General features: G+C 39.4%; 1 protein-coding gene across 3 annotated transcripts; it reads left to right on the plus strand.

Annotated features, from left to right (window-relative positions):
- Positions 1 to 3,184: 3,184 nt before the first annotated feature.
- Positions 3,185 to 22,142, plus strand: LOC119725923 (sortilin-related receptor-like). 3 transcript variants are annotated; one of them, XM_038197535.1, is made up of 15 exons: positions 3,185 to 3,317; positions 4,462 to 4,521; positions 7,306 to 7,428; positions 9,238 to 9,381; positions 10,439 to 10,564; positions 10,800 to 10,961; positions 12,971 to 13,132; positions 13,890 to 14,018; positions 14,258 to 14,419; positions 15,533 to 15,694; positions 16,626 to 16,787; positions 17,854 to 17,988; positions 19,116 to 19,283; positions 20,137 to 20,234; positions 21,571 to 22,142. In XM_038197535.1, exons 1-14 carry the CDS (start codon positions 3,266 to 3,268, stop codon positions 20,226 to 20,228), a joined length of 1,839 nt encoding a protein of 612 aa, XP_038053463.1. In that variant the 5' UTR covers positions 3,185 to 3,265; the 3' UTR covers positions 20,229 to 20,234; positions 21,571 to 22,142. The 3 variants fall into 3 exon arrangements, with proteins under 3 accessions (XP_038053463.1, XP_038053465.1, XP_038053464.1); XM_038197537.1 differs by lacking the exon at positions 13,890 to 14,018; XM_038197536.1 differs by lacking the exon at positions 10,439 to 10,564.
- The last annotated feature ends 1,300 nt before the right edge of the window (positions 22,143 to 23,442 follow it).

Genomic DNA, 23,442 nt, shown 5'->3' on the forward strand with positions numbered 1-23,442 from the left:
AGCTCTGATTTGCCTAAAAACATGGCCCATTATTTTGTTCTGTCTATAACACCAAGAGAATCTCAAGACTTTTTGTTTCACGCACTCCGTAATGTATAAGTACATGCTTTCATAGTAATGAACCTACATGCAATTTACATGTATGTGTTCATCAAATTTAAGTTTTAATAAATATCGCAGAACACTACTTCACATGCTTAAAAAGGCGAAAATCGCGGTGGGGAGGGGGTGGGGGTGGGGCCTGGAGAACTTTCCCTTCCTCCCGGGATACCCCACCGTGGGAATAGTAGGCTACCGGTATCCTGACTAATTCCTGCCATCTTGCTTGCCGTCACAGGAGAAGCACAATGGTAACGATTACAAACGAAATGGGTTTTGGATTGGCGAAAAGGGAAAATGAAACCTCTAATGCAAGGCACCACGGAGATCGACCTTCAATGGCTGAAGTAAATATCACCAGCTAGTGTGTAACATTATGCCATGATAGTTTATCTTACAACAAAACTTCCTATCAAATGAATACAATAGATAGTTATTGGTATCTAGCATTATTTGTATGTCATCCAGATTATTGATGTAAATCAAATTAGGTGTTGCCCTCCACTGACGTATAAACACTATATACTCAGTGTGTTACCTCCCGAGTGAAAGTCGGAAAAAAAAAACTCGGGTGGGACTCGAACCCACGAAATCCTGCTTTCTAGTGCAGATGTCTTGCCACTCGACCACTCATAACTTGAGGTTACTCGTCGGTGAAGGGCAAAATCTAATTCGATTTACATCACCAAGACGCAAAATTCCATCTTATGAATAGATAAATAATTGATGGTTTTATAGTTCATCGCATGACTCGAATTATCTAAACTGAACGAATAACGTGCTGACGGCAATATAGAAGCGGATGTATTAATTCCACTTGACATCAAGAAGGGATGTATAAATGTTCGTCGCTGTGAGGTGATGGGGGGGGGGGGGGTTAAGTACATAAAATTAACGCGGTCCTAAAGGGCAATCCACGTATTTTTTTGCGTCATAACTTGATGTTAACTGTGATGAAAATCTTCAAATATCTAAAGGCAGTCGCAACAGGGACAACTCGGCAGAGACTACACAGATATCTAACATTCAGCCTGGAACAGCTTAGACATCAACCAATAGTCAATTTGGCTTTACAAGAGCCATTTAAGTTTACCATCCAATTTCCTTCGATGCTTTATTCACGTGAAGTATAGCATCCCAAAAGGGTGTATAGACTTTTTCCCTGCGTAAAAGCAGTAGTTTTCAGGAAAACATTATGACAGATTCGAATGTTTTTAACACACGATTTTGTTTCATTTACATGCGTGACAGAAAAAGTGCTGACACCAAAAAACTCAAACAAACAAACAAACCCAGTGGTGTTTGATTCATATCTTATGTTTTTTCCTATTTTGAGGAAACTGTATGCGACGGTGTGGTTTGAATTAGGAGAATGGTCTCGAAGATGGATAAAGTGTCTTCTCATTCTCAGAAACGTCATAAGCTCCTCACCAAACGAATATTGTTTAACGGATCCGTATATTGACCATTTTGAAACTTCCTGTTTGCGTCACTGCTATAGTGTTCGAGATAAATTGTTCCAGTCATTTTGTTAATCATTTTCAAATCAGCGGCTGCATTAAAACCGCGTGCTGTGTTCTGTGTAAATAATCACAGGTGTATCTGATATAGAGCATTTATTGGTTTTCAGGGCGGTTCAAATCTATCACCTGGTCAGTTCCCACTTATTACAAGTTTTATCTGCCTCCGATATTTACCAAATAGTTATATCACTGGGGCTATACGACTTCTTTCGGGTAATCTTTAAGAAGGCAAAATCCAAGAAACTGGCGTAAGTCCTCCTCCGGAAACCACTCGTAATCCCTTGTAAATAAAAAAAGTTACAGTTCCCAAGTTTTCTGCGCAAAACCTATAACGGCAAGATGATCCAAATTGAAGACTGACTTCGTGTGGGTGCAATGCGCACCGTGGCTATAGTTTATCACAATCGGTAAGACTGTGAATTTATTTGCCAAGTCAATTAAAGGCCATTGCGCATAAAGTGCATGCTGCCGCATCCACCGACTTGTTGTATTTACTCAAATATCACACCAGCTAATTCAACATCGATAAAGTTGAACAATGTTTAATGACGATTAATTATCAATTGTTTTTTTAAGTTTCGATTCTCAGTGGATGATTTGTTTCATATTCATACAGCTGTTTCAAGCAAATAACCAAAAATTGATTAATCTGTCGGAACTTAATATATTTTTGAGGGCAGATCCAAAACACAATTGTTTAGGGGCAAAAAGGTGCGTCAAAAACAATTACGGCGAGGGCTTCGGGGCCCGTTTAAGGACCCCAGATTTTTTTTTGGATTCTAGAAGCTCTGTGGTGTGATCTGAGGCGATTTCTGACGATGACCACTTTTGTTTAAGGCAGTGGCTGCCTTTTTTGCGACGTTACTTTAAAATAATAATTTTTTTTTTTTGGGGGGGGGGGGGGGATGGCCCCCTTTGCCCCTCCTTCGGAACCGCCGTTGCTTAGGTTTGGAACGGAAAGATGGCTAGGATATGAGTGGGCTACATAACATTTTATTTCTGTCATGGCGACGTTTAGTTAGAAAAGATGAAAAAATGCCGGAAAGTATAACTCGGTATAGACACTATATTAATAGTATCCGCAAGTTCCAAATGATATTAAGTCTGCACCCCAACACTTGTTGATTTCTCCTGATTGGGCGTGAACTATAGCGTGAGCTTTGTCCTCTATAATCAGTTGTGGCCACGCCCATTGAATGTTAGCGAGAATCCCACGTAGCAGGGTTTCATGTAGAAATCAATAGTTTATTAATCAAACTTTTTATTTAAGTTAGTAATGTTTGTTAATTTTTTCAAAAACAAACGTTTCGCTTTAACAATAGACTGTCGTTGTGTCTCTTGCATGCGGCAGAAGTTTTCCTAACCTTTAAGTTGTGACTAACAAACATTTAAACCGGCCATTGGGGTTGTATTTAACGCCGACACAATAATAAGAAACAAACACCACCTGTCTGTCGTTAATGATTCAGCAACAGGTCGATACGGCAAACAGTGTGGAAGCAGACAGAGAGGAAACAATGAACTCTAATTAAATCAAAAGTCCACAAACTGATGATGTCTGTTTGTGATAACAATGCTTCAAAAGGTATAAATATTGGCGGATTAGAAGGAATTGCCAAGCCCATTTTTGGCATCATTTCACCATGGAAGCAACACGCTTTGTCTTTGCCCTGATTTTTGGACTCCTGCTGATCGGTGAGTTTATCACGGTTTTTGAAATTTTGAATACGACTGACCATTGTAATAAGCGTCAGCAATTTATAAAATATCATTCATGATGACCTATAGGTTTAATTGACTAAAATAATGTGTTATATAACGTGTCCTGGACATAAGTATACCACGTCTGATGGTGAGTTGGTGTTCTTGTATAGTCCTTATTCGCGAGGAAGCCTTTTTGATCGTATTTCCTGAATATATTGTAAACTATTCAAAAGGATGGTGCCAGACTAGTTACGCGTTTGAAGCCTCACTTTCATTTTTTTGGAATGTGGCTTCAAACATAGCAGTCGGATATGTTTAATCACATGTTAAATTCATTGCTGTCATTCTCTTCGCAGGTTCCAAAAGTGAAGATTTTACCTCGCTTTCAATTTAATATGGCCGACTCGTGAATAAAGCCTATACACCTTACGCGTAGCTACCATCTTAGAGGGCAATACCTTTGTTTTACCGGGATAGGCATGAGTCAACCTTTCGCGCATCCGTTGTTACTGAATTGCTTGCTTGCTTGCTTATGACTCCAGTGATAGCTCTCCAACCACTCTATCCACACAGGTCGTGATGTCTTTCCTACTTAAGCATGTATCCTCTGCTAGGAGTGAGGAGTTTGATGTAGTATTCAGATGGTTGATCTCTTGATCTCTTTCCGTGTTTGGGTTGCCATAATACAACCCTGGAGGTAGCTTCATACATTCTCTTTGCAAAGTGTCGAGCAAATCTCAGCATTCTTGGTCTCAGCCTCTCAGAAATTAGCCGTAGTTTCCCATACAAGTGCTTATTGGTGGTATGTGCTTGCCATGGAACATTGAGTGATTTCCGTTGTAGGCTGGTATAGTAATCATCTAGGGCCTTTTTCAGCATTGACGTTAGTGTCCCTTCCACTAATTAAAATAACGATAGATGCCCTCCTATTAGTGTATACTATCAGGTGACATGGCTACCATCTGTAAATAAAGCTATTATTATTATTATTATTACTATCGAATCAGTGATATTATAGCGTTACCGAGAAGTAAATTCCTTCAAAAATGTGGACAATATAAGCACCGCTAATTAGATCATATAACTTATTCTTCAATACAAACTGACTTACAAAGCGTGTATGTTAATGTTGCAGGGGTATGCATGTCCCGTCCAGCCAAGAAAACGAACGTGCGACGTCATAAAGCTCGCGAATGTAAGTGCACTTGAGTCAATCATATGTCATCAATTCCATCTCTATTATAAAAGGCATCAGCTGAATACATGAATATTACACTTTTTATAATGCGATGTGAAGAGTTTTAAGATATCTGTTTAAGTATAATCATCATATTTGAATACATGTGTATCTCCTCGCTTTTTTTCCATGACACCCGAGTATGGCGCGCATAGGTGGTAATTACTCAAGTTATTATTTCAAGATATCTCTAATCATTTCAAAATATCTCGAATTATTTCAAGATATGTTTAAAATATTTTGAGATTTCAAAAGCCTTTGAGTGAATATTTCGAGATGTCTGGAAATCCATGTGATAATTGAAAATATCTCTATTTCAAGATATCTCTAGTAGATTCCAAGATCTCTAATAGATTTCAAGATATCTCTAATAGATTTCAAGATATCTCTAATAGATTTCAAGATATCTCTAACAGATTTCATTATATCTCTAAATCATTTTAAGATATCTGCAAATCATTTCAAGTCATCTCAAAATCGATTAAGAGATATCTCGAAATCAATTTAGAGATAACTCAAAATTGATTTATTGATTTCAAGATATCTCGCAATCATTTTTAGATATCTTGAAATCAATAAATCAATTTCGAGTCATCTCAAAATCGATTAAGAGATATCTCGAAATCGAGTTAGGGATAACTCGAAATTGATTTATTGATTTCAAGATATCTAAAAATGATTGCGAGATATCTTGAAATCTCGCAATCATTTTTAGATATCTTGAAAAAAGAAATTAAAAAGCTACCGCTTTAACTTGAATAAATGTCAATTATGCGTGCCTTACCCGGGGGCGCTTTTGCCGTTAGTCAACGTACAGTCACTAACATCAAGTGTATTGGTCATCTTTGGCCCTACAAATTCAGCTTAAAAAAACAACCCAAGAAATTACCACAATGAAAAACAAGAGCAAGAAAAAAGCGCACATAACACCTCCCGAAAAATACACTTGTAAAAAAAATCTGGTGATTGCTTTTGTTTTTAAGCAACCGTAACATCGTACCTTCTGCCAAACGGTCCTTCACATAAACAAATGTGAAGAACCTTTAACACTCCTAGAAAAAAGGGCAATACAGATTTAGAGATGAATTCAAAAACAAATATGTACGGAAGGATTAATAGCGCAGATTCGGTGAACTCAATCAAAGATAAGTAGCAAATTGATGTTTACCAGTATCAAATGCCTCTCGATTGAATGAGAAAAATCTGGGTCAAATTGAAGATAAGGCTCATCTCAAATACCGCGTTCCACCAGAGAAATATTTCCGATGGAAAGAAAGCAAGCGTTGACGTTGGTATGTAGAACAGTGTGCCCGATGACACACTCTTTACTTGCAGTAGGAACAGAATCCAGATACAAGACCCCAAAACTTATACAAAATGTTTTCTCGTTTTTCTCCAAATGTATAAAGTAAGCACTGAGCTATAGCTTCAACGTGCACTCTAATTACGACTTGAGCAATTTTGTTGATTCTTGCTTCAATCGAAGAAAAAAGTAAAAAGGGCAAATTATTCTACCAATACTTATGGTTTGAGTCATACAGTTCATTGGTGATGCCATAAGCACAAACGGGGGGAATATGAGTACAAGATTAAGTAAGCAATACAAAAGATTCTGCTTACTTGTGACATTATAGATTTTTTTTATAAGGCTTAATATCACATTATTCCCGCAGCCTTCATTATAAATAGTCTCTAACGCAACTCGATTCTCGCAAGGCATCGCTTTTGACCGACTTTACGACAGAATACCTCCACGGGTATGCAAACCTCCCTTACCAGGTCACCATAGTAACACAAAATCGATAAAAAATAAAACACAAGTTCACTTTATATATATTTCTCTTTCGCAGATGCTAGAGAATTAAAGTGATTTATTTGTCGATTTAAGGCGCCCAAATTAACTTACCGAACTTGAAGTTGCAATGTTCCGTTTGAAAGAAAAGCTGCGGAGAATGATGACTGTCCAGAAAACACACAAAGGAAGATGAACACGAAAGAAGACATAACCAAAGGGTGAGGGGGGTTCAGCCCCATCGCACTTTGGAATTGGGTAGACCTAATGGGCAACCCGCAGTACCCTTTGTCTTCGTTCTTTCGTGAATATATCAAAGAATCGTGTTCACATTCCGAGTTCACAATCGTGTTCAAACTCCACTATATGGAGGAATGTACTCACTGGAACAAGACGAAGATCTGATAGATCATGCCTTGATGAACATTTCATGTCGGGTATGTGAAGCTGCTTGACCTTCACTTCCGGGTTAACGGAAGGTCACAGTTATGTGAATTCGAAATTCCGAAAGAAGCTTGAATATAAGGACAAACGGAATTTCTCCTTAACGGTTCAAGCAACGAAGATGGAAGTTTGTAGAAACATGCACCCTTGTCCAAAGATGTGACGAAAATTGTGACGTCATCATGACGTTACCACGTTATCAAGGTCGAAACTTGACTCGATACCTTCAACTATATCTCCGAAACTGAATTGATCACTGTATTCATGTTTGTATGAGGTGGTAGACATTAGCTTGGGCAATGTCTGATACTGTTCGTGAGTTTGTTCTATTGAAATATATTTTCAACTGAGTCAGACATTGTCAAATAAATAGTTCGGCGCCCCATCACCCTGAGTGTGTTTACACCAAGACAAACGCAAGTCTGGCATCTAGTCGTGTCGTGTAACTGATTACCGTAACACTCTTGCTTGCGGCCCTCTCATATTAGTCCACTTTCTGCCTGCAGACGAGTTTAGTGCACCTAGCCAGGCATGCGGGTTCCAATGTAATGATGGGTCATGTATACCTGCTTATTGGGAGTGTGACGGCATTGTCGACTGCAGCAACAAAGAAGATGAAGATCACTGTGGTAAGCTCAACAGTTAACATGTCAAAGATGAAATGGATATAAATGATGGATATAGAAAGTGGATCTCATTGCATCTAAAGCCATGTGCGCATTGAATTTTTTGGTAAAATATATTGTGCACCCATGTCACGCAGCAGGTGATCAAACCGGAGGAATAGCTCAGTAGAGGCAATAAGACATGCACAGGCGCGGATCCGGGGTCCTGCTCTGTCATTTTTTTTTCGATAGAAATTCATGAAAAAAAGTGAACCCCTTTGCTCTGACACCCAATTTTACTGGTAATTATGTCCGCCTTTACAAAACAGCCAGGAGCCAGCTTGGTTAGGGGTATATGTACACTGTGATACAGTGTTAATAATCGTCGGATTTGAACAGCGCCCCCATTGCAAGTTTGGTACGAGCCCCGCCCCCACCAAGCCCCGCCCCCACCAAGCACCTATTGATTTTCGAGTGTCATCCCCCAAATAGAATCGTTAATTTTCTAAATTGTTATTTATCTAGCGATACAAAAGTTATTGAACCCCCCCCCCCAAAAAAAAAAAAGAAAGAAAAAGAAAATCGGTCCGTGAATCATTAATTAATATTATTCACATTACTGGCGATTGAACGATCATAGGCTGGTTCCCGCCCTACAATCAGTGTCGATACTGCTCGGGACGCAGTTTGCTCGTATGTGCCCAAAAAAAACCTTTTTTCCCAGAGGGTTGCAGACGCCCCGCCCTCCTAAAAAAGAGAGAACAAAAAAAGCATTGTTTTGGCTGGAATAAAACATCAAAGTTGGAAATTAATTAAGAGCAAAAATCAAATTTGTTGATGAGGAAGGGAAACACAACTTTCAGAATCACTCGCAGGAACTTGTTTACCAAATTAATTTCAATGTGAATGCTATAATGTTTGCAATGACTCATGGACGGCGATCCGGGAGGGGGTAGGACGGGGATGTCCCCAATTAAATATGGGGCGGGGGAATGATGTCCCCGTTATTTATCCCAGTACACATATAGATTTACCCAAAACGTACCAATTAATGTTACACATTTTTTTTATTATTATTGTTAGATATTGCTTGTTCAAAATTATATCACGAATATTGAAAATTATGAAAGAAATTGGGCGTAATTGCGCATAGATTCATGTACATATCCATATTATTATGTGAATGTGCAGATATATATATCTTATACAGCGCCCTCATATGGTGTCCAGCCCCCCTGTCCCCATCTCCTGTCCCCCTAGACTGTTCCTCCCGTGAAAATATGGGGACCGGTAGCTACCTCCCATCTAAAGCCATTGATTGGATCACCTCTGCGCAAGCGCATCATGATTGTTTATTTTCAAATCGCTTTAAGGTTTTAGTACTGAACAGTAATTTCTCACTCTTTATTGATTTTTGCCAGAGGCACTTTCGAATTCAGCAAAAAATCTAAGCTCATTACCTCTGCAATTGTGCATTCGTGGCGCGGCCTATTGCCATTTTGCAATAAGCTGGTTGCCGGCAATCATTACCGTAGCGACTTCCAATTTAGGAGGCGGGACTCAGACGTACGCACGTCATGCATACAATTAGCATAGATTACACAGAGTTTCGTATTGTATGGAAGATTCACCGCTACTAGACCCCATTTTAAAGTCCAAAGTACAATGGGGTCAGGGAACCTTCCTACTGCCCCCGGCCCGTCCCCGTTTCCCCCATTTTGCCAAGAAATCGCCATCGCTGAAGTGTACCGAACCATTTCCAGATCGTGATCACTCTTCTTAATCCACGCACGCTGAGTTGCTCCTCACTTTTTGTCTCTTATCAAACTGTAGGCGGGTCGAAGTCCGTTCCAGCTTCCTATGGGATCGGCTGCCCACCCTGGATGTTTGAATGCTACGATGGTACATGTCTGCCTGAATATGTCAAGTGTAATGGCTATAACGATTGCAGCTACGGAGAAGACGAGAACTGGTGCCGTAAGTGTTCTCTCCCATTTAGGGCAAGAAGGCTCAGTATTAAACATCCATCAATATTCAAGACGCTAACAATGACGAACGAAATAACACATTATTCCCATGGCCTCTTTAACACCTACAGCGCTCTCAGTGTTTGGGGATGTGAAATCTATGACCAACAAACAATAACATCTTCTCACTTTTTGACCTTTTCATTCACCTTTTAGTTAAACCTGTTTACTGCTGATTGATCTTGAGCTTGAGCGCAATGACCGTTTCTTGTATACAGGTTTTGTTTGTTGATAGATAACACAATATAAATTCTAAACTCATGACAAATTTGTGTTCAGGATTCCTTAGCATGCATCCTGTGCAATAGATAAATGAATCAATATATCCATTAATTTGGTACAGTTTTCTTCTCATCATAGAGATTACCACAGTAAAAGATTGGTAGTTGTTGGTCGTTGAAAGCGTCTGAAATTTGAAGATAAATTGGATTTTTTTCAGATAAGTCATCATGCACGTCGTTTTGGAAATTTTTATTAGCAATATATCATTCATGAAAAGTGATATTTTTTTTGGAAATTTCACAAGTTTTCATGCCAAAGGTATAGAGCATTATGTTCGTTAAGAAATTATTGTTTCAGTGATGTTGACCACATTGATATACAGAATTATCAAACTGCAAACAAACCCTTCAATTTCAAAATCATTCATTTTGGCGATGTTTGAGAACTGCGCATGCGTATTTACCATTTTACTGTCTACAGAGCAAGGCAAACTCTTTCTTCTAGCATAAGTGAACGCGGATCTCTATATTGCGAAAAGATTAACGTGGTGAGCAACTGAGCAAGATGGCCGCCAGGTGCTTTCTACTGTTGCTTTCGAACGGAGCGATCATCCTTGTACTTTTGAAGTCTTGGAGTATATTTATTTATTTATTTATAAAATTTCTTTAACCAGTGTTTCGAACTTCTTGGGTCCTAGCATGGAGCCGTAAGCTCCATGCTCCAACCAAATACCACGCCAGGTCCTGCTACTTACCATGATATCAATATGTACGTCTTCCCCGTAGCCTCTCCGACACCTAAAGGATGCAACTCTTACCAGTTTACTTGTAATGATGGGTCTTGCATACCAAGCTATTGGCTTTGTGACGGCATTGTCGATTGCAGCAACCATGAAGACGAAATAGGATGCGGTGAGTTTATCTAAAGCAGCACTAAGGTATGTGACTTAGTTTGACGAATACATAACGCATATGCTATATGCATTTAATTTCAGTTGCTGGAAATTCGAGGCGGACATACCTCAAACTCAGTGTTGGGATGACATAAAAGAAGGCAAAAACTTTAGCAGGAAGATTGAAATAGAATTAAGAATCGTTACCTTTATCGACTTTAAAAATTGAACCAGATATCTTCCTTGTTTCCCAGCTAATAAGACCACAAATGCACCTTATCCACCTGACCCCGTCACATCCAACTACGGCTGCCCACCATGGATGTTTGAATGCTATAATGGTACATGTCTGCCTGAATATGTCAAGTGTAATGGCTATATCGATTGCAGCTACGGAGAAGACGAGAACTGGTGCCGTAAGTTATTTCCCTCTCCTATATTTATACGTTCGACCAATAGATGGACAGATATTACTGTTTGGCAACCGGAAGGCGCCTGTTCCCCGCTTCCTATTGACAGGTTCATACTCGGCGCGAAAGCGAACCTGAAATGCGAATGTTTGAAGTCAGGGCAAGTTTTCGCGCTGTAAATGGCGAAGGGGGGCTTGCTTGCTGGACACCACGACACTAGGGGGCGCTGTTCATGATTCTGATGTGTATCTTATGCAACTTACGCCCCTCAAACTTTACATCAAAACGGCGCACTTAAAGCTTTTGTACTTTTCCGCCAAAGTTTTTCAATACCATTGCATACATTTTGTTTGTTGGGAAGTTCGAAAAATACAATCCGCCTTTTTGGTTTTTCTTAACGAAATACTGGGGGATGATCCACAAGCCCATCCCCTGGTCAAAAAAGAGGGGAGACATTTACCCCCAATCCCCCGGATTTACGCCCCTGCATGTGCATCGGTCAAACATAACCCGCCAGGTTAAAATATGGACAAAGGAAGACAGTATAAGAGACCAAGTTGTATACTTGGGCTGGTGTGGTTTGTTCGATTGGTTATGATGCTCTCTGCCTGATTTCTAGATTCTACTGGGTTTGTTTACAAAGTAAATGGAAATTTTAATCCATACAGCTATCTTACAGTTTTTCTTGCCATATTATGAATTGTTCACTATCTTTTGAATATTGATCAAATATAAGAATATTATCAATACAAGATTGAAGGCGTTTGGTCCACTTGTGTCTGGGGCTGGGCTAGGTAAATTTATGGAACAATCGGATTTCCTTATAAGTTCGTGGGTTGATTCACTGTGGCCTTCCGGTGCAGCGCAGCATCCACCCACGCGCACCCTGTGGCTAAACTGACCATTCCTTAGATGTGTCTCATTACCAGGAAAGTGTTGTATGGGTTGACCTTCAAAGAACATCTTGAAGGTCAACCCATACAACCTAATAAAGTTAATATAAAACACGATATTCTATCATGGTGATACCACACCGTTGCGCGATGGACGAACTACACCCGGCCAATTTTTACCGAGTCGGACTGATTTCAAGTTTAGACCAAAAGACAATGCAACAACAGCCTCGCTCTGAAATGTACTACACGCGATATTTTAACATATGCCTATTTGCCAAATGATGAAATTGAAAAAAATAGAGACTCTTTAAATTGATCCGACGACACCCGTGTTCATTACCCAGAATGCTATGCAATGATCGATAATGTTTTTTTTTTTTTACCTCTCCCACTCAAGCTGACCCGGAATATTGATGGAAATTCTGACCCGGAATCTAAGAATGTGAATTTGTTTGGTGGTCAAACCACAGTCCACAGGACAATAATATTATTCTTTGACCCGACAGAGGGTCTAGTTAAAAAAACACTTTCCCGTGTCAGAATGACTCGGATCAGGTAAAATAGTTCTGGACCGGCAAATGGTTAAACAACTAACCCTATGAGTTTTACATTCGTTCACATACTTATTTACGACAAATAAATGAAGAACGACATACATGTCCCCCAGCCTCACTAACACCTAGCCATTGCAGCAACTCCGACAAAGATAATATTATATGTGATTTTATCAATATGTATCAATGTGTACGTCTTTCCCGTAGCCTCTCCGACACCTACTAAAGGATGCAACTCTTACCAGTTTACTTGTAATGATGGGTCTTGCATACCAAGTTATTGGCTTTGTGAAAGCATTGTCGATTGCAGCAACCATGAAGACGAAATAGGATGCGTTTATCTAAAGCAGTGCTAACGTATGTTTACATAGTTTGACGAATACATAACGCATATGCTATGCCTGTATTTTCAGTTGCTGGAAATTCGAGACTGACATACCTCAAACTCAGTGTTGGGATGACATGAAAGAAGGCAAAAACTTCAGCGGGAAGATTGAAATAGAATTCAGAATCGTTACCTTTATCGACTTTAAAAATTGAACCAGATATCTTTCTTGTTTCCCAGCTAATAAGACCACAAATGCACCTTATCCACCTGACCCCGTCACATCCAACTACGGCTGCCCACCATGGATGTTTGAATGCTATAATGGTACATGTCTGCCTGAATATGTCAAGTGTAATGGCTATATCGATTGCAGCTACGGAGAAGACGAGAACTGGTGCCGTAAGTTGTTGACTACTCCTATGTATTTGATTTGAAAAACAAAAACGGTTCAGTAGAGTTTGACCAACAGATTGACCATTTGACAACCGGAAAGGCGTCTTTCTCACAGGTTTATTGTGAGCTGCACATCTTTGTTTATACCAGTTCGCACACTCAGATTCTGTCTTTTGATTGGTCGAGGGCACGTCGCATGGTACTTGCTATTGTTAAAATCTTGCCGCGCACGGACAAAAAATTATGCAACAACAGTCTCGCTCTAAAATGTACTGTACGCGATATTTCAACATATTTGCAATATGATGAAATTGAAGGGAAAATGATGAGAGTCCCCGTTAAATTGATCCAGCGACGCTCGTGTGCATTACCCAGAATGCTATGCAACGATCGAAAAGATTGATTGTTTTCTTGACCTCCCCCACTCAAGCTGACCCGGAATATTGATGGAATGTGCATTTGTTTTCTGGTCAAACCACAGGACAATAATATTATTCTTTGACCCGACAGAGGGTCTAGTTAAAAAAAACCCACCTTTCCCGTGTCAGAATGACTTAGATCAGGTAAAATAGTTCTGGACCGGCAAATGGTAAAACAACTAACCCTATGAGTTTTACATTCGTTCACATACTTATTTACGACAAATAAATGAAGAACGACATACATGTCCCCCAGCCTCCCTAACACCTAGCCATTGCAGCAACTCCGACAAAGATATATGTGATTTTATCAATATGTATCAATATGTACGTCTTCCCCGTAGCCTCTCCGACACCTACTAAAGGATGCAACTCTTACCAGTTTACTTGTAATGATGGGTCTTGCATACCAAGCTATTGGCTTTGTGACGGCATTGTGGATTGCAGCAACCATGAAGACGAAATAGGATGCGGTGAGTTTATCTAAAGCAGTGCTAACGTATGTGACTTAGTTTGACGAACACATAACGCATATATGCTATATGCATTTAATTTCAGTTGCTGGAAATTCGAGACCGACATATATCTCAAACTCAGTGTTGGGATGACATAAAAGAAGGCAACAACGTTAGCGGGAAGATTGAAATAGAATTAAGAATCATTACCTTTATCGACTTTAAAAATTGAACCAGATATCCTCCTTGTTTCCCAGCCAATAAGACCACAAATGCACCTTATCCACCTAACCCCGTCACATCCAACTACGGCTGCCCACCATGGATGTTTGAATGCTATAATGGTACATGTCTGCCTGAATATGTCAAGTGTAATGGCTATATCGATTGCAGCTACGGAGAAGACGAGAACTGGTGCCGTAAGTTGTTGACTACTCCTATATATTTGATTTGAAAAAAAAAAACGGTTCAGTAGAGTTTGACCAACAGATTGACCATTTGACAACCGGAAAGGCGTCTTTCTCACAGGTTTATTGTGAGCTGCACATCTTTGTTTATACCACTTCACACACTCAGATTCTGTCTTTTGATTGGTCGAGGGCACGTCGCATGGTACTTGCTATTGTTAAAATCTTGCCGCGCACGGACAAAAAATTATGCAACAACAGTCTCGCTCTAAAATGTACTGTACGCGATATTTCAACATATTTGCAATATGATGAAATTGAAGGGAAAATGATGAGAGTCCCCGTTAAATTGATCCAGCGACGCTCGTGTGCATTACCCAGAATGCTATGCAACGATCGAACAGATTGATTGTTTTCTTGACCTCCCCCACTCAAAATGACCCGGAATATTGATGGAATGTGCATTTGTTTTCTGGTCAAACCACAGGACAATGATATTATTCTTTGACCCGACAGAGGGTCTAGTTAAAAAAAACACCTTTCCCGTGTCAGAATGACTCGGATCAGGTAAAATAGTTCTGGACCGGCAAATGGTTAATCAACTTACCCTATGAGTTTTACATTCGTTCACATACTTATTTACGACAAATAAATGAAGAATGACATACATGTCCCCCAGCCTCCTTAACACCTAGCCATTGCAGCAACTCCGACAAAGATATATGTGATTTTATCAATATGTATCAATATGTACGTCTTCCCCGTAGCCTCTCCGACACCTACTAAAGGATGCAACTCTTACCAGTTTACTTGTGATGATGCGTCTTGCATACCAAGTTATTAGCTTTGTGAAAGCATTGTCGATTGCAGCAACCATGAAGACGAAATAGGATGCGTTTATCTAAAGCAGTGCTAACGTATGTTTACATAGTTTGACGAATACATAACGCATATGCTATGCCTGTATTTTCAGTTGCTGGAAATTCGAGACTGACACACCTCAAACTCAGTGTTGGGATGACATGAAAGAAGGCAAAAACTTCAGCGGGAAGATTGAAATAGAATTCAGAATCGTTACCTTTATCGACTTTAAAATTTGAACCAGATATCTTCCTTGTTTCCCAGCCAATAAGACCACAAATGCACCTTATCCACCTAACCCCGTCACATCCAACTACGGCTGCCCACCATGGATGTTTGAATGCTATAATGGTACATGTCTGCCTGAATATGTCAAGTGTAATGGCTATATCGATTGCAGCTACGGAGAAGACGAGAACTGGTGCCGTAAGTTATTTCCCTTTTCTATATTTATACATTCGACCAATAGATGGACAGATTGTACTATTTGGCAACCGGAAAGGCGCCTGTTTCCCGCTTCCTATTGACAGGTTCACACTCGGCGCGAAAGTGAACCTAAAATACGAATGTTTGAAGTCAGGGCAAGTTTTCGCGCTGCAAATGGCGAAGGGGGCTTGCTTGCTGGACACCACGACACTAGGGTGCGCTGTTCATGATTCTGATGTGTATCTTATGCAACTTACGCCCCTCAAACTTAACATCAAAACGGCGCACTTAAAGCTTTTGTACTTTTCCGCCGAAGTTTTTCAATACTATTGCATACATTTTGTTTGTTGGGAAGTTCGAAAAATACAATCCGCCTTTTTGTTTTTTTTTACAACGAAATACTGGGGGATGATCCACAAGCCCATCCCCTGGTCAAAAAAGAGGGGAGACATTTACCCCCAATCCCCCGGATTTACGCCCCTGCATGTGCATCGGTCCAACATAACCCGCCAGGTTATATGGACAAAGGAAGACAGTATAAGAGACCAAGTTGTATACTTGGGTTGGTGTGGTTTGTTCGATTGGTTATGATGCTCTCTGCCTGATTTCTAGATTCTACTGGGTTTGTTTACAGTAAATGGAAATGTTAATCCATACAGCTATCTTACAGTTTTTCTTGCCTTACTAGGAATTGTTCACTATCTTTCGAATATTGATCAATATAAGAATATTATCAATACAAAATTGAAGGCGTTGGGTCCACTTGTGTCTGGGGGCTGGGCTAGGTAAATTTATGGAACAATCGGATTTCCTTATAAGTCCGTGGGTTGATTCACTGTGGCCTTCCGGTGCAGGAAGATTGAAATAGAATTAAGAATCATTACCTTTATCGACTTTAAAAATTGAACCAGATATCCTCCTTGTTTCCCAGCCAATAAGACCACAAATGCACCTTATCCACCTAACCCCGTCACATCCAACTACGGCTGCCCACCATGGATGTTTGAATGCTATAATGGTACATGTCTGCCTGAATATGTCAAGTGTAATGGCTATATCGATTGCAGCTACGGAGAAGACGAGAACTGGTGCCGTAAGTTATTTCCCTTTTCTATATTTATACATTCGACCAATAGATGGACAGATTGTACTATTTGGCAACCGGAAAGGCGCCTGTTTCCCGCTTCCTATTGACAGGTTCACACTCGGCGCGAAAGTGAACCTGAAATGCGAATGTTTGAAGTCAGGGCAAGTTTTTGCGCTGCAAATGGCGAAGGGGGGGGGGGGTGTGGTCTTTCTTGCTGGACACCACGACACTAGGGTGCGCTGTTCATGATTCTGATGTGTATCTTATGCAACTTACGCCCCTCAACCTTTACATCAAAACGGCACACTTAAAGCTTTTGTACTTTTCCGCCGAAGTTTTTCAATACTATTGCATACATTTTGTTTGTTGGGAAGTTCGAAAAATACAATCCGCCTTGTTGGTTTTTCACAACGAAATACTGGGGGATGATCCACAAGTCCATCCCCTGGTTAAAAAAAAGATGGGAGATACCGCCACCCCTGGATTTACTACACCCGACCGCAAACCTTTTATTCAATATTTGCCAAATGATGACATTATAAACAAAAATGGAGAGTCCCTTTTAAATTGATCCGGCGACGCTTGTGTGCATTACCCAGAATGCTTTGCTATGATCGAAAAGGTTGATTGTTTTCTTGACCTCTCCCACTCAAGCTGACCCGGAATATTGATGGAAATTCTGACCCGGAATCGTTCAGAGTGTGGATTTGTTTTGCTGGTCAAACAACAGGTGATTTTGACCCACACATGGATACAATTCTTTGACCCGGAAAAGGGTCTAGTTAAAGAAACCTTTTCCCGTGTCAGAATGACCCAGATCAGATAAAAGAATTCTGACTCGACAAATGGTTAAAAATCGTGACCTTATGAATTATATTCATTTACATAATAATTAAAGAGTGACACACAATCATGTCCAGTAGCCTCCCTAACACCTAGCCATTGCAGCAACTCCGACAAAGATATGGGTTATGATGACAAACACACATCAAATTATTTGCCGTATTCTAATATTATTGAGTTTAGGAAAAGGGCGAAAAATAGTAAAAACATTATTGTTTTATTTCTTTAGCCGGTCCGACACCCATATATAGCCAAGGCTGCAACCCTGACCAGTTTACTTGCGATGATGGAAAATGCATACCAAGTTATTGGAAATGTGACGGCATTGTCGATTGCAGCAACAAAGAAGATGAAACTGGATGCGGTGAGTTCAAGTTAAACGGGATAAACATCTGATTCTACACGTTCAAACAAATGAACGATATCAATCATCGCAAGGGATATGTAGATCATCCTCTTTCCAAGAAGAAACCTCTCCTTCCAAACGTACGATAAACTAAACCAACCAAAACACACTTGTTCCATTTATATCAGTATGTTAAAATATAAAGCAAATCAAGTTAATATATAGGATTTGCCAGTAACATCAATCATTCAAATTCCATGACGCCACACTTCAATTTCGTTCAAGACCGTCGTTGAACTCCATTTATGTATCCCGACTTTCAATTCACACCAATTCATTTCATTTTGGGCTGATGTAATTGGCGAATGTAGTATTCTGAATCGTGCATATCAAAATTCAGAAAGTTCGTCACTGTGGAGATTTACTTTTCTTGTGTAACGTCCAGGCGGGGTTCGAGGACAACTATTTTGCAAAGCATGGATGGTCAATAGTTAACCTTTTGTGCATTTGTTGTTTCTCAATTAAAGAACAAAGAACACCCTAAGATACATGTAAAGCAAATGTTTTTTAAGTTCGCCAATAATTCACACATGTTCCGCCTGATTCCATGGTCTTCTGCACATATATTTACCCTGACGTGCAACAATAGAGCATTCACGATATCAGATGACCCGGAAGATTTAACGACGTCGAAGAAATTAGCAACATTATGACAGTCACTTTTCAGCTTGCCTTTAATGAAATTGAATCACCAAAGTATTTAAATTAATGATAAAACATGTCTTGCCTCTATCAATTCAACGCTTATCTCCACATTAGACGAATTTTCCGAAACTTCAACGAATCAGAATGATAGACGCGCGAATTACATTGGACTAAATAATTTTAAAATCTATTGATAAACTTGGAAATCTAAACAAAATTTAACAATGGAGCCCAACGGCGTTCGGTATCGAAAGTACAGCATCTATAAGCAGATTTTCATTGAATTTAAATAATGCAAGTATGACTGGGAAAACCTTTAATATATCAGATTTATTGTCTTATATGCGTCTGATACATTTTGTTTAATTTGAATTAAAACAGCAAAGGTCCTAGCACAAACATCAAACATACATGCATTGCTTTTGTCATATTATACCCAGGTAACAAAACCACAGGAAGTCCTTCCTACGAGCCTTCTTATTACGTCACACCCGACTACGGCTGCCCACCATGGATGTTTGAATGCTATAATGGTACATGTCTGCCTGAATATGTCAAGTGTAATGGCTATATCGATTGCAGCTACGGAGAAGACGAGTACGGGTGCAGTAAGTGTCATCTTCCTATGTTAGGGCAAGAAGTCTCAGTAGTAACATCCATCAATATTCAAGACGCAAAAAATAAAACTAAAGACATATATCCGCTCTAACACCAATATACTGATGTAAAATTCTGATATTACATACAAAGGAATGCATAATATGAACCTTCGCAATAAGTATGTAGAAAATTGTGAAGATGCTCTTGTTGACAGTTTTCCAGAATGTAAACAAAAATGAAACTCGTCAGCCCGTTCAATATCGAGAGTTCAAAAGCGAGATCACGTAACCCCAATCTAGGAGAGTTTTACTGGCTTTCCATTCAGTCTCGCATTCACTATTTAAATCATTCTTCGCAGGCAATACATTTTCCTCAAAACAGAACTGATTCATCCCTGAACGACCCCTTAGAACTGCCCCAAAACATCTGTTAACCCACAGACCAAGACATTTGCATGCAATGTTGCAGCTCTAATACCCTGCTCCCAACCAAACTTTGAACTGTGTGGTAATGGGAATGCATGCTGAGTGTTTGTATGTGTGACGGGGGAGCCGATTGCAGACAAGCATATAACCAGAGTGGATGTGCAGCGGTTGAAGAAGCATGCACGTCAAGTGTGTGGAGCCATTTCTCGATCAACGAATGTTCTGTTATTTAACAATACAGCAGTTGTGCTTCATATCGAAATTCGAAAAAAAAAATGAGATGAGCAATAACACAAGGGGAAAGAGAGCACAATTCAATGTATTTACTGCAGATGTGTTCAGAAGAACAATTTTATCATTTATGCAAAAACATCCATCAGTATCACTATGACGAAAAAAGTGCAATTCATAAATAACGTTTAAATCATTAAAATAGATGAAATGAGCTGGTTGGAGAGAGCAACAAAACGTAAATCAACGAAACGCGCCCGAAGATCTGGCCAGCCCCAGAGAACACACCGCAAGTAAACCAATGTGAGTACGCCCTCTACAGTTGTATAACGGTGTCTGACAGGCAACGGCCTGATATTTTTGTTAATTGGGAGAGAAAAACCCGAAATGTCATCAATACGCTTCCAGTGTGTTTTTCTGAAATCACGGAAAAATGCAAGCTAAAGGAAGCATCCAGTTATTACAGAAAAAAATTCAGACATGTTCAGACAATTTATTTGTCAAATTGCTTCATCGAGTATATAGAAGAAAGAGTGCCGACTCGAATTCCGTACGTCTTATTTTAATCTTGCAATTTATAGAGGCAACGTCAGAGAGGGATATTAATTGAGTCTACACTCGCATGTTAGCTTTCAGAATTTATTTTTCTGTCATTAGTTTCCTATATTCAACGACCATGAAATGTTTCAGGAAATGAAAAAAATAATTTGATAATTCACGTCTCCTCTAAAAGGTACACAGAAGATGACAAAAATAATTCAATTAATCAGTTCTCCATAATGGTACACGGGAAATGGAAAAAAAATAATTAAATGCTTTTGCTTAAAGGCACATGGAAAATAAAAGAACAATGATTATTCACTTCTCTTTAAAGGTGCACACAAAATCTAAGAGTTTCATTGTCCTAACAGATTTAGCGAGATTGAGGGCTAATTAATGACGGATGGTTGATCAATTGAAGCAAGAAAGGTGCATGATATGGATGGATAGATGACTGGATTGATATATCGATCAGTCGATCGATTGACGATCCATCCATCAGTCGATGTCTTATCTTTTCCAGGGTATTCCCAAACAGTCATATTCTGGTTTCCGCTGTGTACTGAAATTATAAACACAATTAAAAGCACACGAAAAGAAGATAATTCAAACATTATGCCCTGTGTTAAAGCCACTCAATTAAATTTGCTTTTCGATAAAATGTCATGAAAGGTCCAAATCAAGGTAAAACTACGAAGCCAATTACGGGAACGGTAAAAGCCCGCTGAACGTAAACATAGTTCGCACTTATTGCTTTGTGAAGTTGTCAAATGCATTATATGTGACACGCGCCAGCTCATAAGGAGTTCGTGCACGCTGAACACTAAGGCACATATGGAGATAAAGTGATCCTACGTGATGTACATTTACAGCAGACTCTTTTGTCGAGAAATTGGGCTCAGATAACTACCTAGACAATTTTATGTATTTGAAATTGTCTTGATTCGGCAGTTCTGCATGATGTTGTAAAATAAATGCATTCAATTAAAAATTACAAGTGTAACATAAAATACACAATGTTAATATAAGGCAAGTGACGGGCAATATCGCGCCCGTTAAGCCCGACTAACAAGTTTTCATTATTGTTGTACTGAAACAGGTTGTGAACGAAGGACGAATAACGGAGTGCAACCTGACGGACTGGAATTGAGTGAGACCAGTCCACGACAGGATTTAATTTCTTTAAAGACAACGTAGATAAGAAAAAAATGCCTTCATTAATATTGGAACTCAATCCCTCAATTTTGCCAAAAATTGATTCCATGTAATAATTGCTTCTCAATACTCTGTTGTTTTAATCAAATTTTATTTTAATGAAACTGAGAAACGTGTACACGCTTGTTGGGAGATTCGAAAGCTGTTCAATTTTTTTGACAAAAAAGTGTCAAGGTCACTCTGAGGGTACTATCTGATTCTACATTTAAAACGTATAAGAAAAAATGCCTTCATTAACATTGGAACAACAATCTCTCAATTTTGCCAAAAATTGATTCCATGTAAAATTTGCTTCTCAATACTCTGCTGTTTTAATCAAATTTTATTTAAATGAAACTGTGTTTTATGGTGGTTCAAACGACAAAGTAATAATGAGAATTGTGTACACGCTTGTTGGGAGATACGAAAGATGTTCATTTTTTTGACAAAAAAGTGTTCAAGGTCACTCAGAGGGTACTTTCTGAATCTACATTTAAAACGTATACATTGATGGATTGATTGTAAAGAATTTCTTATTCTCTTCCTTTTTTTAAATTGATAAGTGAATAATTGTTAACAATTTGAGGTGAATTTTTTCAATAGAAAAGTTGTAGCTTAAAAGCAGATTGCGTTTATTGGTTTCTTTGTGACTTTGGTGTTTGTCTTCATTCCAATATCTTACAACGATCGGGGACGCTGGTTTTCATTTTACATGACACCACAGGGAGCGAGCTGTTGTCACGTCAACGGGACCACATTTCATCTTACCAACGGAAAATAGACAATATCACATCGTCTCTGCGTAAATATACACTGAAAAATTGCCTGGATTAATTTTACCAAAGAAAGGGTGAAAACTGTAACTACCCAAACATGGGTTGTTCTATAACCAATTGTTTGGATTAGAATTTCTGCTAAATTCAACCAAAACCTGTGGTCATTCAAGACCAAATTTAATTTGGTTTTGTATGACTACAACTTTTGGTTGATTTAACATAATTATAACCCAAACAATTGGTTATAGAACAACCCAAGTTTGGGTGGTTCCAGTTTTCACCCTTTCTTTGATAAAATTAACCCAGGCAATTTTTCAGTGTATATTCGACTACCAACCGTTGGGTGCTAGATTTCCAATGGGGATTCCAACACCTCTGGCCCATTGGTGGTATCTTACACTGAGTTGCAAATGTCGGCCCTTTATAGTTGGGGTAGAAGCAACATTAATTTTGTTGCTCGTGACTTTTCAATGGCATTTCTTAAAGTCTGGCACAAGGGTCTGGTCCAGGTTACAGACCGGGGGGGGGGGGTCTTGAAATTTAGCCAGTAACGATTTTTTTTTTTGCGACCCCGGTGAGTTGATAGTCTGAGTATCACCCATTGTCCAACGGAGCCCTCTGTCTCCGGTCCAACGTCTGACACATCTAAGCATGCAAATGTATGCGACCCCACACGCCAGCCAATCAGAGTCCAACATTACATCATTTCATTTCCAAATCTGGACTAAACTGTTGATTGGTCAGTCTGGATACCTTTGTTTTTGTAATACAACAATGGACATAGATATCTTATAAAACCCGACATTGGTTTTCAAAACGGATTACCGAAGACCCGACAATAGAAGGTGCCCGCAGAATGGTCAGAATCTCGAGGTCAAGACGCAGTCTCGTTGTTTAATCAATCACTCAATCTGCTCGCATATAATATACCCCTGCTGTGCAAGGGGATATTCCATAGACTAGTGAATTGGGGGAGGCTGTGCATGCAATGCTACAATACT

Source organism: Patiria miniata, unplaced genomic scaffold, assembly GCF_015706575.1.
Source record: "Patiria miniata isolate m_02_andy unplaced genomic scaffold, ASM1570657v1 HiC_scaffold_19, whole genome shotgun sequence".
Lineage (NCBI taxonomy): Eukaryota > Metazoa > Echinodermata > Asteroidea > Valvatida > Asterinidae > Patiria > Patiria miniata.